This window comes from Anolis carolinensis, chromosome 2, assembly GCF_035594765.1.
Source record: "Anolis carolinensis isolate JA03-04 chromosome 2, rAnoCar3.1.pri, whole genome shotgun sequence".
In the NCBI taxonomy this organism is placed as follows: Eukaryota; Metazoa; Chordata; class Lepidosauria; order Squamata; family Dactyloidae; genus Anolis; species Anolis carolinensis.
The window spans coordinates 145857955-145873669 of NC_085842.1; the positions used below are offsets into that span (position 1 = coordinate 145857955).

The 15715-nt window shown below is 45.7% G+C and overlaps 1 protein-coding gene across 3 annotated transcripts in view; it reads left to right on the forward strand.

The window, feature by feature from the left end:
- Nucleotides 1-9589: 9589 nt before the first annotated feature.
- The window catches only part of notch3 (notch receptor 3), a 64215-nt gene continuing 58089 nt past the window's right edge, over nt 9590-15715 (forward strand). For all 3 annotated transcript variants that reach the window (XM_008104238.3, XM_008104239.3, XM_008104241.3), the window contains exon 1: nt 9590-9861. In XM_008104238.3, the coding sequence (XP_008102445.1) occupies nt 9786-9861 (76 nt within the window). In that variant the 5' untranslated portion in view covers nt 9590-9785. The remainder of the gene's footprint in view (nt 9862-15715) is intronic.

The window sequence follows — 15715 nt, forward strand, 5'->3', positions numbered from 1 at the left end:
AATAAACTGCTCCAACCTCTCCTATTTGATTCCTCATTAATAACTTTCGCCATTTTGACCACACTCTCCTGGTGTTTGGCCACAGGTGTCCTCATTTTTGTCTGTGAAATGTTGGAGGGCATGTAAATACAGTTGCTAATCTCAACTGGAGCAGAAACAGTTACAGAGCCTTGTGCCACTTTAACTATTGTGGCTCAATGCTATGGAATCCTGGGATTTGTAGTTTGGTGATGCATCAGTCATTTTTGGCTAAAGACCTTGTAAGGCTACATGATTCTATAACAATGACCCACAGCAGATAAAATCAAATGGCAATAATTTGACAGTGTAGGATAATTTGACATCCTTAGATTGTGTTTCGTCTTTGAAACCAATTTGGTAAGGCACAGAGGTACTGCAGCTCTCGTAGGGATGTGACAGAAGAGTCCTGGATTGTAATTTTGTTATCATGTCAGAGGGACTTGAGAACATACTGCAAGTCACTTCTGGTGTGAGAATATTGGCCATCTACAGTGAGGTTGCTCAGAGGACACCCAGATGTGTTACTATCCTCCTAGGAGGCTTCTCTCATGTCCCTGCAAGCTAGTGCTGACAGACAGGAGCTCACCCCATCTCACACATTTGAACTGGCAACCTTCAGGTGAGCAATCCAACCTTTAAGTCAGCAGTTCAGCTGCACAAGGGTTTAACCCACTGCGCCACCGCAATGTAATGGTTGTAATGAGGGCTTGGGAAAGGCTAAGGTCTGCTTGCACTGAGGCCTTGAGGGTCAAGGAACGGTCCCAGGTCTGGGGATGTGCGATCCGCTTCTCCTCTCCTCCCTGGGAGCTTTGGCAAGGGTTGAGTGGGAACGCTGCATGCAGAGTGGCAGCCTGGACATTCCTGAAGGGCCCTGGCGCTTGATCTCTCTTTCTCCGTGGAAGGCAGCCAGGCAGCCAGATGTATGAGTGAGTGAGTTTCTTGCCTATAGGATGGGCCTGGCCCAGACTAGTTCTACCGCTCCTCAGACAGGCGGGCCAAGCCCTTGCTCACTCCCATCACTCTTGGCAGAGGTAATCTCCCTCTGCAGGCAAGATGAGCGCGCCAAGGAAAGTGGGACAAGTGGGGAAAGGTGGAAGCTTTCAATCTCTGACAGCAGAAAGACTATGTTAATGGGGAGTTTGGGAAGTTATTTCTTGAAGGCCTTGCTTAGTGCTGTTGTCAGGATTTTAAAATACTATTGATGTTACTTGTTAGGGTGGCTAAAAGGTGCCTTGTTATATCATTTGCTTTCCTCTTTTGCGGCAAGAGTGGAGGAATATTTAAGATGGATAGAATGGCATAACCTAAACAAGGTGACTGAAATTCATTAATGTGTCCTTTAAAAGTAACCAGAGGCTATTACCCCTTTCCACCTCAAAATGTTATGCGGAATTTCTACTTATTATTTTTTAAACATTATTTCATGACACACTTGATGTCTGGACATAACTAATCATTTCAGCAGATTACTCCAAGTTCAGGTTAGAGTTACCAGGCTCCTGTCCTTTTAAGGGTTGTGCAGAAGTGGCAAGTTCAGCAGGTGATGCTTGCATGACATAAAACACCTACTGAACCTCTCCCGACTACTCAACCATCAAAGGGACAGGAACTCTGTCCTTTATTTGACCTGGCAACCCTAGTCAGGTTGTTTGACCTTATATTGGTATTGTCAAGGGAGAACCACTTGGGATATCTCATGGGAAAAATGTTATATAAATTATATAAATAAATAATTTAAGCAGTATGTAAAACTTTTCAGATTTTTCTCAGGTTCATAATTTAATCTTTCCACTGTGGTTGTGAGGCTGTGACTATAGTTGAAATCTTTTAGAAATATACTTAATTTTTGGAATGAGAGTTTTACTTTAATTTATTAATGCTTTTATGCATCTCCATATTACAAAGTCTGAATTCAAAGTTTCAACATGAGAATAGCTTTTTATGTGGTTGGTGACCACTGGGATGATAGGCATGAAGAACTGGAAAGTGGCAGATAACCTGTGTATAAGACGTTGGCTGAATAGAACATGATCTATTATTGCGTTTGCTTATGACAGACCATATCATATCCTTGGTGTTTATCAAAAACAAAAAAAACCAACTGATGTTCTGGAGAAATTCATGTTGATACAAATGGAACTATACACAACATTGAGTGGAGTGTGAGAAATTACAGCTACAGTTAAAACTGATTCTGTAACAAAGATTTGGGGAAGGGAAAATAGCAGAACACATACAGTAATAACATATCTTGATGTCTATTGTTACTTGCCAATCTGTTTCTTAAAATCATAATTGCATATTTCTTGATACATTGTTAGTATATGTTATTATAAAAACATGAAACTACCATTGAAAAAAATTGTCTGGCAGGATGTTAAACGAATGGGAAGAGTTCTTTCAAATGCAAAATCTTACTCCACATATTGTGACATTTGATTGATACCAGTAATGGTCGTATAAATGTTTTGTTCCTGTTTTGTATCCCAACTCCCTCCACATTGTATTGATGGCCAGAATCCCGTGAATGACTTGTACATGTGTACGTTTTGCCTATAGACATGTTTTCAGAAGGGCTGTTCTTAGTTCAAAAGTGCATGTGTGTGCACTGGACATACATTTGTGCATGGGTCCATTTTCACATTTGGTTGCACATTAAATTGCACAATGTCACAATTCTCTAAAGAGCCAGTGTTTCACAAAACTCCACAAGCATAAAATCATGCTCATCTACTTGATGCAGAATGTAAACTTGTGTAGATCTTTTCCTGTGGAGGAATCAGAGCACAGTGAAATACAATGGGGTAGCATGTCCAAAGATTAGTGGTGAGAAGACACATGAGCCATTTAAAGTCAGAAAGGCACTAGATCAGAGGGGAGGAATGTGTGGCTCGGCAGTTGTTCTTCAACTGCAAGTCCTATCAGTCTCAGGCAAGATAATAAAGAATTCCCCATCACTGCACCAGATTGGCAATACATGTTCATGAATTCCTGGAGCAGTGACCATGAGGACTGTGTGTGTGTGTGTGTGTGTGTGTGACTGCATCCATGTCATCCTGGCTGTAGTGTCTCAGTATGGATGTGTGCTCCACATGCTACTGCAAAGCAAGGCAAAGGGGATATTGTTCCCTTGGCCAAAATGTGGGAAAAGGCAGGCCAAAGAAGCTGAGTAATTCATGAGAGGTCACAGAGTAAGTGGGTGGTAGAGGAAGAAGTCTTTTCTTTTTCTTTTTTTTTTAAAAAAAGCAACCTAACTGAATCATTTATCACATTTGAGCTAAGCAGTCTGGAAGGGACTGAAAGGTGTGTCTAACTGCCAGGGCTGGCCCAAGACATTTTGCTGCCTGAGTTGAAAGAGGGGCCACATTCATGGTTCCACTTACAGAAGCCAGCTAGATTTGTAGTCTGCCTTTAGCCCTGCCTAACCCTACTTAAGGGCATACAGGAAGAGCCATTGGGTGCGCATAAGAGCGTGATCCCTTAGCAACTCTCTGCCACTCCTTGGCCCCTGAGGCATGCACTTCACTGTACAAATGGTAGTGCTTCCCCTGCCAAGTGAAACAACAAGATTGTGTTCACTGCCATCTTGGGCAGGCAAAGAAAGTGCTGAAAGAAGCACATTGGTGAAACATTTATTCAATCTGCTGATTTATCCAGTCATATATTATTTATTCATGCATTAGTTGCATTTTTATATTTCCCCCAATGAGCTTAAAGAAGTTTTATGTGGCTTCTATCTGATCCATGCCCTTTTCTCACAGCAAACCTATCAAGTAGGTCAGGCTGAGAGATCACGGTTGACCCAAGGCCACTCAATGCATTTCAAAACACAGTGGTGACTTGGGGAGCGTCTACACCGTACAGTTAGTACAGTTTGACAACATTTTCACTGCCATGGCTGCATGCTGTAGAATTCTGGGAGCTATAGTTTTACAAAGTTTTCCCTGCCAAATACTGCTGGAGACTCAATGCATTTCAACTCCCAGCATTCCATAGCATGGAGCTATTGCAGTGAAAGTGGCTTCCATCTGCATTGACACTACAGTGCAGACACAGTCTCAGCTTCTGATCACCCATTACCCAGCCCTATATTCTAAGGGACTATGACACCATCACTTTAGAGTGTTCTGTTGCTCTTGTCATCTCATATCTTGTGGCAATGAGTTCCTATGGCTGCTTCTACAAAATTTTCTTCACTTAAGGTTCTCAGCCTGTGGGTTCCCAGATGTTTTTGGCCTACAACTCCCAGAAATCCCCAGCCAATTTACCAGCTGTTAGGATTTCTGGGAGTTGAAGGCCAAAAACATCTGGAGACCCCAGGTTGAGAACCACTGTCCTAAGGTTTTGCTGCCAGCTACTGCATAATTTTTTTGGAAGCTGATGCTTTAACAGCCCATTGGACGTCAAGATGTTTTGTGCTAACCACTGCAAATCCGACCACCCACTCTGCACTATGGTCAGCCCTCTAATTGTACATCCATAGATTCAACCATCTGTGGCTTGAAAACATTGAAAAAAATCCAAAAGTCAGAGTATGATTTTGCCTATTTTACCCAGTAATTTGTATACAATGAGACTTGAGCATCCATGGATTTTGGTATCAACGAGGATCCTGGAACTAAACTCCAGGGGATACTAAGGGCCCACTGTTTTTTATATACATTTCTCAACTACTCATACATAAACACACATAAACACCACCACCAACATTTTATTGTCTTCAGGAAGTTGCTAGCGACAGTGTGAGGCGAACTAAGGAATGTCTTCATTTGGAATCTTATAATAAATCCTGAACCCAACAGGATGTTAACAGTTTTCTGTCTTCCTCCTGCCTCCCCCTTCCCTGTTTCTCAGCCCTCACTTTGTCCTATGGATTTCACTGTATGGCACAACACAGATGAACTACATAGACATTTTTGGAGATTCAGAAAAATGAACTTTCTGGAAGGGGTTTCAAGTTTCTTTGGCGCCCCCTCCCCTCGCTCTCATCCGTGCCCGGGCTCCTGGGCTTGTGCCATTGGAAACAAGGCGGGCCTTTGCTCCAAGCTGCTCCTTCTCCTGCCTGGAAGAGCATGGAAACTTTCCCCTCTCCTTGGGGAATCTGGATGCTCATTAAAGGCAACAATGAGCAACTTTTGGGTCATGTTTGGGGAGTTTGCTGGAAAGTGTGTGGGAAAATGCAACAGTGGCCTGGAAGTAATGAATTAGAACCAAGCCAAGGCATCCAGCTTGGGTTCTTCCCCACTTCCCTGCAAGCAGCCAGGGGTGCATCTACATGGCAGAATTAATGCAGTTTCGTACCACTTGAGCTGTCTTGGTTCAATGCTGTGGAATTTTGGGTTCTGAGAATTTAGGTTTCCAAGACTGCTTGCCTTCTCCACCAAAGTGTGTTGGGGCCTCACAATAACTCCACCTATCATGATTACAGAGTAGTGAGCTATGGTGGTTCAAGTGGTGTTGAACTGTGTTAATCCTACAGTGCAGGTAGGAGATGGTCCTCTAGGATCTATCTATACCGACCATATTTATAGGTTCATGCTGCAGCGGCCAGACACCAAACGCTCACAAAAACGTGCAAAGAAAACCCGTGCATCAGTGCTCTGTAGTTTGTGTAATCACCACCTGGGTGGCAAACTGATTCTAAGGCAGTGGTTCTCAACCTGGGTTCCCCAGATGTTTTTGGCCTTCAGCTCCCAAAGTTAAATTAATAAACTGGCTCGGATTTCTGGGAGTTCTAGGCCAAAAACATCTGGGGGCAGGTTGAGAACCACTGTTCTAGGGTGTTCTATACTGACCATTTATTGCAGTTTCAAACTGGTATTGAAGAAAGTGTTTTTTCTGTGCAGCTGATTCCATAGGAAATCCTGGAAACAGTTTGCTACCCAGATGGTAAGGCCAGGGGCCCACATACACTGCCATATAATACAGTTTGGAATTGCATTATATGATCAGCATAGACTCGTGTAATGTAGTTTAATTGCATTGAGCTATAGTATTGTATTGACCATATAATGTCAGTTCCAAACTGCAGCATATGGTAGTGTAGATGAGGCCATAAAGCACAGAGCAGTGATAAGCAATAAGAGCTTTCTTTTGCAAAGCGTTTTGAGAGTTTGCTGTCTGGCTGCCAGAATTTGATGCTGGCTTCCAACTGCATTAAATGTTTGATGTAGATGAGACCGTAATAATCTGAACAGTAAAATTACTTTCTTTTATACCAGTTGGAAACTGGCATAAAACAGTCAGCATAGGTAGGGTCCTAATCTCCATTGCATTCCTTAATTGGGCCTCCTAACCCCTAAAAATAATCCCTAATAACACTCATCGGCCTTGTCCGTAGATGAGGCTAACGTTACACTGTGGTATAATGCCATTTTGAAGTGCATGATATGGTCAGCATAGACTTGTCTGTGTTATAGATATGTGAAATTTCTGGCACTAAGGCTGTGTTGTCAAACTCATTTTGATTAAGGGCCACAAGAGCCTTATGGTTCCCTTCAAAAAGCTGTTGAATCATAGACAGAGAATCCATGGTTACAAAGGGCCAACTATATTTATTTATTTATTTATTTCAAATATTTCTATCCCGCCCTTCTCACCCGGAGGGACTCAGGGCAGCGTACAATTGGCAACAATTCGATGCCGATACATCATTAAAAACAACAACATATAAAAATATATTACAACCAATTAAATACAGTATAAAATATAAAACATAAAACATATGCTTAAAATCCGTTCGTCCAATATCTTCCAACTTTATCCATATAACAATCTGGGTCGTCTTTATCATTTATTCGTTAAAAGCCTGGGCACAAAGCCATGTTTTTAAGGCTTTTCTAAAACTCAAAAGGGTTGGGGCTTGCCGTATATCTCTGGGGAGGGTGTTCCACAGCCGAGGAGCCACCACCGAGAAGGCCCTGTCCCTCGTTCCCACCAGCCGCGCTTGTGAGGCAGGCGGGACCGAGAGCAGGGCCTCTCCAGATGACCTCAGGGATCTTCCTGGCTCATAGGGGGAGATGCGTTCGGACAAGTAGATTGGGCCAGAACCGTTTAGGGCTTTATAGGTCAAAACCAGCACTTTGAATTGGGCTCGGTAGCATATCGGCAGCCAGTGGAGCTGGCTTAACAAGGGGGTGGTAAACTATAGTTTTTTAACATTGTGGTCAGTGCTCTTTAGTTTAGGTCAGTTTAGGTCTCCAGATATTACTGAATGACAATACTCATCACTTCTGATTAATGATAGTAATAATAGTAATAATAATAATAATAATAATAATAATAATAATAATAATAAAGTTTTGTTTATATTCTGCTTCCTCTCCCCTTGGGGTAGCTTTACACTATGTAACAATATTTGAAACAATTCTGTTTCTGGTTTAAAAGTGTTATTTGTGTTAAATTGTGCAGTACTTAGGGTTGTTGTATGTCTTTCGGGCTGTGTGGCCATGTTCCAGAAGTATTCTCTCCTGATGTTTCGCCCACATCTATGGCAGGCATCCTCAGAGGTTGTGAGGCATGGATAAATAAGGCAAGGAAGTACTTAATTTGAAAGTAGTTGTTATACTCCATAAACTTTGTTTTAGTGGCTGTCACAAACTGTGTTGAATTGGTTGAGATATTCATGGAAAAACTACAGCAAAATGTGCTGCAGGATGTCCCACAAAAACAAAAAGTTTTTTTGTAGGTAACGAAACTTTTCCCATGTTTTTATGATACAATCAATTAGGAAATTGCATTCGTGCTACACCAGGCCTGGGCAAACTTTGGCCCTCCAGGTGTTTTGGACTTCAACTCTCACAATTCCTAACAGCCTATTGGTTGGGTTGCTGTAAGCTTTCCGGGCTGTATGGCCATGTTCCTGTAGCATTCTCTCCTGATGTTTCGCCCACATCTATCCTCAGAGGTTGTGAGGTCTGTTGGAAACTAGTCAGGTAAGATTTATATGTCTATGGAAGGTCCAAGGTGGGAGAAAGAACTCTTGTCTGTTGGTGGCAAGTGTGAATGTTGCAATTAATCACCTTGATTAGCATTGAAAAGCCTTTCAGCTTCAAGGCCTGTCTGCTTCCTGCCAGAGGGAATCCTTTGTTGGGAGGTGTTAGCTGCCCCTAATTGATTCATGTCTGTAATTCCTCTGTTTTGAATGTTTTTGTTTACTGTCCTGATTTTAGAGGGGTTTTTTTTTTAATTCAGGGAGCCTGATATTGTTCATTTCATGGTTTCCTCCTTTCTGTTGAAATTATCCACCTGCTTGTGGATTTCAGTGGCTTCTCTGTGTAACTTGACCTGGTGGTTGTGAGAGTGTTCCAGCATTCCTGTGTTCTCAAATAACATGCTGTGTCCAGATTGGTTCCTCAAGTGCTCTGCTATGGCTGACTTCTATGCTTGAGAGGAGACATGATAGGTAAAGGAAAAGGTTTTCCCCGACATTAAATCTAGTTGTGTCTGACTCTGGGGGTTGGTGATCACCTCAATTTTTAAGCCAAGGACCTGAATTATCTGTAGAGACCTCCAAGGTCATGTGGCCAGCATGACTTCCTGCCAGAGCGGTATCATTTATTAATTTATTACAGCATTTGTATCCCGCTCTTCTCACCCAAGAGGGGACTCAGGGCGGCTTACAATAAAAGCATATATATAAAAATAATACAATACATTGCAATTCAATTAAAATTAATTACATTAGACATTCATAAAATACACTTATAAATATGCAGATTGGCGCATACAGAGTCTAAAAGAAGAACTTCCTCACTGTGCAAGAAAGCTGTTCAGCAGTGGAACTCTCTGCCGCAGAGTGTAGTGGAGGCTGGATGGCCATCTGTCGGGGATGCTTTGAATGATTTCCTGCTTCTTGGCTGAATGGGGTTGGACTGGATGGCCCACGAGGTCTCTTCCAACTCTAGGATTCTAAGACCTTGCAAAAGTAGTATAACTCCTAAGATTTAATTGTGTTGCGCCATGGCAGTTAAAGTGGATTCATTATACAGGTTAGATCAGGCATGGGCAAACTTGGGCCCTCTCTTCAGGTGTTTGGAAGTCCAACTCCCGCCATTCCGCACAGCCTCAGGCCCCTTCCTTCCCCCCCTCAGCCGCTTAAGCGAGGAGAAGGAGGAGGAGAAGACGCTTCAGCGGCTGAGGGGGGAAAGGAAGGGGCCTGAGGCTGTGCGGAAAGGCGGGAGTTGGACGTCCAAACACCTGAAGAGAGGAGAGGACCCAAGTTTGCCCATGCCTGATCTACACTAACAGTATTTAGATCCAAACTACAGGAGTAGATGCAGCCTGAGAGTCCGTGAAGTCAACCCACAGGCCTCCCAGGTGACGTTTTCCTCTCTGGGGAGTCAGCTGTGCGTGGAAGTCGAGGGAAGGGAGGTGGGAGAGCAAGCCCTCCAAGCCGGCCTCTCATTCCCTCCCTCCCTCCCGCTTAGTGCCCCCACTCGTGGATGGAGGGGGAGGGGGGGCGGGAGCGTGGGAGCGGAGCGAGGCCGGGATGGGATGGGATGGGCGCGGGCCCCGCCCCCGGCAAGAAGAAGGAGCCAGGCCCCGCCCCGCTCTCCCTCCGCGAAGTTTCCCAGGGTCCGGGACCAAGAGGAGGAGGAGGAGGAGGAGGAGGCGCCAAAGCCGCCTTGGCGAAGCCTGGCTCTCTTGCGCCGCGCAGCCTGGGGCCCTCCATGGAGCTATAGGGCGGGCGGTCGACGGGCGGACGGAGCCCCATCAGCCGAAGGAGCCCAGGGGAGAGCCACCCGGGCGGGGCTCTTGTGGGCATGGGCCGGGCGGGGGCCCCTTGGCTGGGCCTGGCGCTGCTGCTGGGCGTCTGCGCGCGGGTGGCCCTCGCGGCAGGTAAGCAAGGGACACTCGTCCTCGTCGGGGGTTCGTGGGGGGGGGGGGGGGAGGGAAAGCGCCGAAGGAGCCCTCCCTCCCTCCCTCCCTTCTCTCTCATTCGCCCCCCTCCCTCCCTCTTCTTCCTCCTTCCTGGGCCTTTGCGTTTCCTCTTTTCGAAACTTTGTGAAAGAAAGAAAACTTCTTGTGTTTGTGGCCGGGATCACAGGGTTTGCTGTGAGTTTTCCGAGCTGTATGGCTATAGTTCCAGAAAGAAAACTTTCCCCCTCCTTTCCAAGCCCAGGCTCCGAAACAGCCGTGGCAACAAGCTTGTTCTTCTTCCCTTTCTTTCTCTCCCCAGGGAAGGAAAAGGGAGACCCAGCCAGACCACAAAGGAAAAGATGGAGGGTTTAGCTTTGTGCTTGGGAGCGGGGAGGGGGGGGAGAGAGAGACCTAATTCATCGGCACTGATTTGAGCTCCAAGGGAAAGGGAAACAAATCTCGAAAGTGTGTTTTTTTTTCATTATTGACTTGGAGCAAACTTTTCTCGGCCAGCCCGTTCCAGCTCCCCGGCGCGGAGATGGCTGGAAAACCCGGAGCCTGGCTTTGGATCTGGCTCCTCTCTCTTCCTCGAGCCTGCTGTGTGCTCTACTCCTAGAGGCCGAGTGTGCGGAGTTGTGTGTGTGTGTGGTTGGGCCCTGGAGTGGCCTGTCGCTGTGGGGAAGAGGGAGGGAGGGAGGCAGCCAATTTCTGGAGGGCAAAGCAGGGCCGAGGGAGCCTTTGGCAAAGGGAGGGAGTGCGTTCACAGTTCCTCAGACTCGGCTGTGCGCGCATGCCCTTCTCAAAAACGCACAAATGGGCTCCCTTCTCAAATACGCAAAACTTTTGGATGTTGAATGTATTGTCGGAGGCTTTCATGTCCGGAATCACGGGGATGCTGTGAGTTTTCCAGGCTGCATGGCCATGTTCCAAAAGCATTTTTTGGACCACTCTAACAACTGCCATGTCAGACTACACAGTGAATTGAAATCCACTACACAGTGAATTGACTACACAGCCTTTGAAATCCACAAGCATGTGAACGATTTCAACAGAGAGGAGGAAACCATGAAAATGAACAAAATTTGGCTACCAGTATTAAAGAAGTCTCTAAAATCAGGACAGGAAATTAAGAATAACACTCTGAAAATGGGGGAATTCCAGACATGACTCAGTCAAGGCCAGCTAACACCTCCCAACAAAGGATTCCCCCAGGCAGTAAACAGACAGACCTTGAAACTGAAAGGCTATTAAATGCTATTTTGTGTGTGTCAGGAGCAACTTCGCTTCTGGTGTGAGCGAATTGGCAGTCTGCAAGGATATTGCCCAGGAGATGCCCATCTTGTGAAAGGCTTCTCTCATGTCCCCGCATGGGGAGCTGGAGCTGACAGAGGGAGCTCACCCGCACTCCCCTGTCAGTCAGCAATCCTGCCAGCACAAGCGTTTAATGCTAATCAAGGTGGCCAATTGAAACATTCACACTTGCCTCAAGCAGACAAGTTCTTTTTCCCAACCTGGATGTGCCACAGATATATAAACCTCACTTGCCTAGTTTCCAGTAGACCTCACAACCTCAGAGGATGTCTACCATAGATGCAGGCAAAACATCAGGAGAGAATGCTTCTGGAATATGGCCGTACAGCCCGGAAAACTCACAGCAACCCACTGTTGGATGTTGGCTTACTCTCACTGTGAACTCAGAACTCCTGGACTGGGCCCTGAAAGTGTGCCAGATGTGTGCTTCCACAGAAGTGTCATTTATTGTTTGCACACTGTTGTTGAGCTGCCTATTTGTTTTTGCTTGAGGTGGGAGCCCTTATGGGGTGCATTTATACACTGTCGAGAATGAGTGAATGCAGTTTGGACCCACTTCAACTTCTATGGATCAAAGTCAGGGTTTGGGGAGGCACCAGAGCTTTTTGACAGAGAAGGCTAAAGACCTTGCAAAAGTTGTATAACTCCTAAGATTTCATTGTGTTGAGCCATGGCAGTTAAAGTGGGATCAAACTGCATTAATTGTACAGGTTAGATCAGGTATGGGCAAACTTGGACCCTTCAGGTGTTTTGGAGTCAAACTCCCACAATTCCTAACAGCCTCAGGCCCTTTCCTTTCCCCCCTCAGCCGCTTAAGCAAGGAGGAGGAGGAGGAGAAGATGCTTAAGCAGCTGAGGGGGGAAAGGAAAGGGTCTGAGGCTGTTGGGAATTGTGGGAGCTGAAGCCCCAAACACCTGGAGAGCCCAAGTTTGCCCATACTTGGTTTATATGCACCCCTGGATTGGGGCTGATGCCCAGAGATTCTGTGTTTTTTTTTCTGGCTTGCCCCACAGTTGCCTTCCTGGAAGGGTAGCTCTTGAGTCAACTTTGGATTGGGTTGCACTTCTGTTATGGTGCATTGTGTGAATGGGATAGCTGGCCAGCAGCGGGGCTGTGGATGGTTTGTGCAGATGTAGGTGCAGCTGTCGTCCCCATTCCCCCCCTCCTTCTCACCCTCCTTCACCCTCTCCTGGATGTACAACATTGTACTGTTGCTCTAAGCAGCTTTCAGTAAGTAAACTAGATAGATGTCCAAGTGCCTGCCCAGCCAGAAAGCTCTTGCACTGAGTACAGTATTGGGGCCCTGACATGGCTACTTCTAGCCTTGAAATGCACTGGGAGCCCTGGCGGTGGAGTCAGAAAGGCACCTCAGAGGCAGCCCAGGCAGCGAGTGCACAACTCAGCACCTCCGTTCCCATGCTTCTGGGGAGTCGGGGCGGCTCTGTCTGCTCCCTCCCTGCACTGCCACCCAATGCACAGCCGGCTCTTTTCCCAATTTGTGCTGGGAATAAACTTGTGATGCAAACGGGAGATAAGATGACTTAATTGGGTGTCATGCAGCGACTTGCTTTGCCCTATGAAACGTGCAGCAGTATGCCAGGGATGAGATAATTGCTGCGAAAGGTAAATAGAACGTCGGCTATTATTCCGCATGGGTTTCACTCTCCCATGAAGCCACCTGACTGGTTTGGGGAAGCTGGGCCTTGCTGCTGTTACAGCGCTTGCCCGCCAGCTGGTTGGGCCCTGCGTGTGGGAATGTGTGCCTGGTCCTTGCACAGGAGGCCAGGAAAGCGGCTGGATTGTGGACGCCTGGGAATAGGAATCCCCTCCTCCCCGCCAGCTTGCTGCTTGGTTGGACATAGACAGGGCATTGTTCTTGGTTGAGCAATTCCACCGCAGTGCCGCCGAAGCCTTGGCGGTCTTGTGCCAGACAAGAGTTTGACGCTGTCTACTTTGAACCACACTTGAACATTTCTAATGGCGTTGGAAAACTTGAAATCACATGGAAGTGGCTGGGGGCCCTATCCTTAACCCCCTCCCCCCAAAAGCGCATGGAAAGAGGCTCAAGGGCTATGTGATCCTATATGTGAGATCGAATCTGCCTGGCTTTCTGGGTTTGAACTGGCAAATTTGATTTTTTTTCTTTCCTCTTCTCCCTCGCATTTGGTGGATTGAGTTGCACTAAGTGAGGGTCATTCAAGGGTTGGAAATCTGTCTAGCATTAAGGCCGCTATGTGGGAGCGAAAATAGACCCGATTTTTCTGTTTTTAAACTGTAGAGCACTGATGAAAATTGGGGCCAGACACTTAGCCCTTATCCATACCCTTAACTGTAAACCAGACATTTTGTCTCTTTCAAGGCTGTTGTTTCTTTTCTGCCTGGCTTCACTGATAACAATGTGGTGATTTGCAGTAAAGTGCTTCACTTGATGGAGCCCTCATCTGTAGGCTCAGAGAGACCACCCCCACCTCGTCCCCTTAGCTTTCCAACAATGTATGTTGCATTCCAGGACACCAAAACTCCCCATGCCTCATCATTGTGTAAATATTTTGTCTAATTTGCTTCAGTGTAGAAGGTTTAGTAATGGACAAAGTGTTGTTAGCACAGTTCTCTCATCCCATAATTGACAAAACCCATTGTTAGTAAAAACCATCAATCTGTATAAAAATGTAATACACTTCAGTGAGGACTCTGGGATTTGAACATAAGTAATGTAGTTAAATACGTCCCTGCCATTTTTTAAAAACCCCAGACTTTACAATACATTGATTACAAGTGTGGCACTAAATACGAGATAAATGAAATAATTTGAAATCAGTTTGTCTATTGGCACAGTTCAGTCTGATTTCTTTCCTTTGTTTCTGGAATTGGGAGAGAAATCTATGCTTGTGCAAATCAATCTATAGAGCTTTTACTTTTGGAAGACACTCTTGTGTCAAAATCTTCTTGCCTACCCAAGACATTTTGCTGCAACAGAGCAGCAAAAAAGACCCTCTCCAACTCACCCAAGTCAAAGTGCAGAAGGCCCTTCATACATCTCTCTCACTCCCTAGTAGTACAAATATAACAATCATAAAAGCAAGCAGTCAAGTAAGAATTTGCTGCCCTTTTATGAAAGCCAGCTTCATTTTACCTAAAAGCAGGGATGGCCCAGAATATCTTGCCTTGTTTGATTGTTTTTAAATTCTTGCAGACATGGGTGCATAGCCCAAAAGTGTAATGTACAAGCATATCTGAGGGAGAAGGCTGAATGAGGCCATTGTCTCCCCAAATAAGATTTCTGTTCCCCAATAAGATTTTCCTTCAATCCCTACAATTTCAGTGTGGCAGTAAAGAGCTGCGGTGGTGCAATTTGTTAAACCCTTGTGCTGGCTGGACTGCTGACCTAAAGATATGGTTTCTGACCTGAAGGTTGCCAGTTCGAATCCTCAAGATGGGGTGAGCTCCCGTCTGTTAGCTCTAGTTTGTGGGGACATGAGAGAAGCCTCCCAATAGAATGGTGACACATCCGGGCATCCCCTGGGCAATGTCTATGTAAACAGCCAATTCTTTCACACCATAAGCAACTTGCAGTATGTTCTCAGGTCACTTCTGACAAGATAAAAAAAAGTGTGGCAGTAACTTCAAATTTCAGTCAAGCATTTGGCAATACAATTTTGCGGGCAGGCTTCCTTCTTCCCTCAGGTGTTTTGGGGGAAGGGGGACCCTGGCCTTTGGTCATCTGAGCAGCTAGGGGATGTATCTTATCCTTCTGGTCAGGAAGAATCTCCTGCCTCCCACACACTTTTGCCTTCGAAAGAGATCTGTCTGTGCTCAGAGCAGAGCGCGGTTGAGATCCAGCAGCTGCCTTCCTGCTGCAGCCCATCCAGAGGCAACAGTGGGACAGCCGGCTGGCCATTCAACTCCCTGCCCCTTTATTCTACCCACATTGCTAGCCAGTTAATAAAGGCATTGCAGAGGCAGCTGGAGAGAGAGAGATCTAGAGAGACCACAAGGAAAGCAAGAGAAAACTTGGAAAGACCTTCCACAACCCTGCTGCACTCACTTTGGAAGCTGATTTTTCCAATATGTATCCACATTTTTAAAAAGCCTCAGATCAAGTACATTAAAGGGGTAAAAAGATTCCAGCTTAAGATTCCATATGCATCTCTTGAAAGCAGTATCTGAGTTCAATTATGTGCATGAATCTTGGTTTCCCATACCATGTCAGCAACAGCTCACTGATGTTATTTTTTGAAGTGCATCTCCCCTGCCAACGGGTGGATTCTGGGAGTTGAAGTCCAGAAAAAGTACCACCCAAGCTCATTGCTGAAAATAATGTCTTATAAATGTAAGCAGTAATATGGGGAAACCAGGATTGGTGTCCACTTTGGAAGTCCCAGATCAGCAACTGCATGTTCAGTTTGGGTTAGTCAAATCACAGTGTGTTGAGATTACATGCAAATAGAAGCCATGTGACTTGGACTAAAAGCAGTGGCTGACTCCTGTCCATTCACTGTTTGAGGAATAGGAATGAAACTTC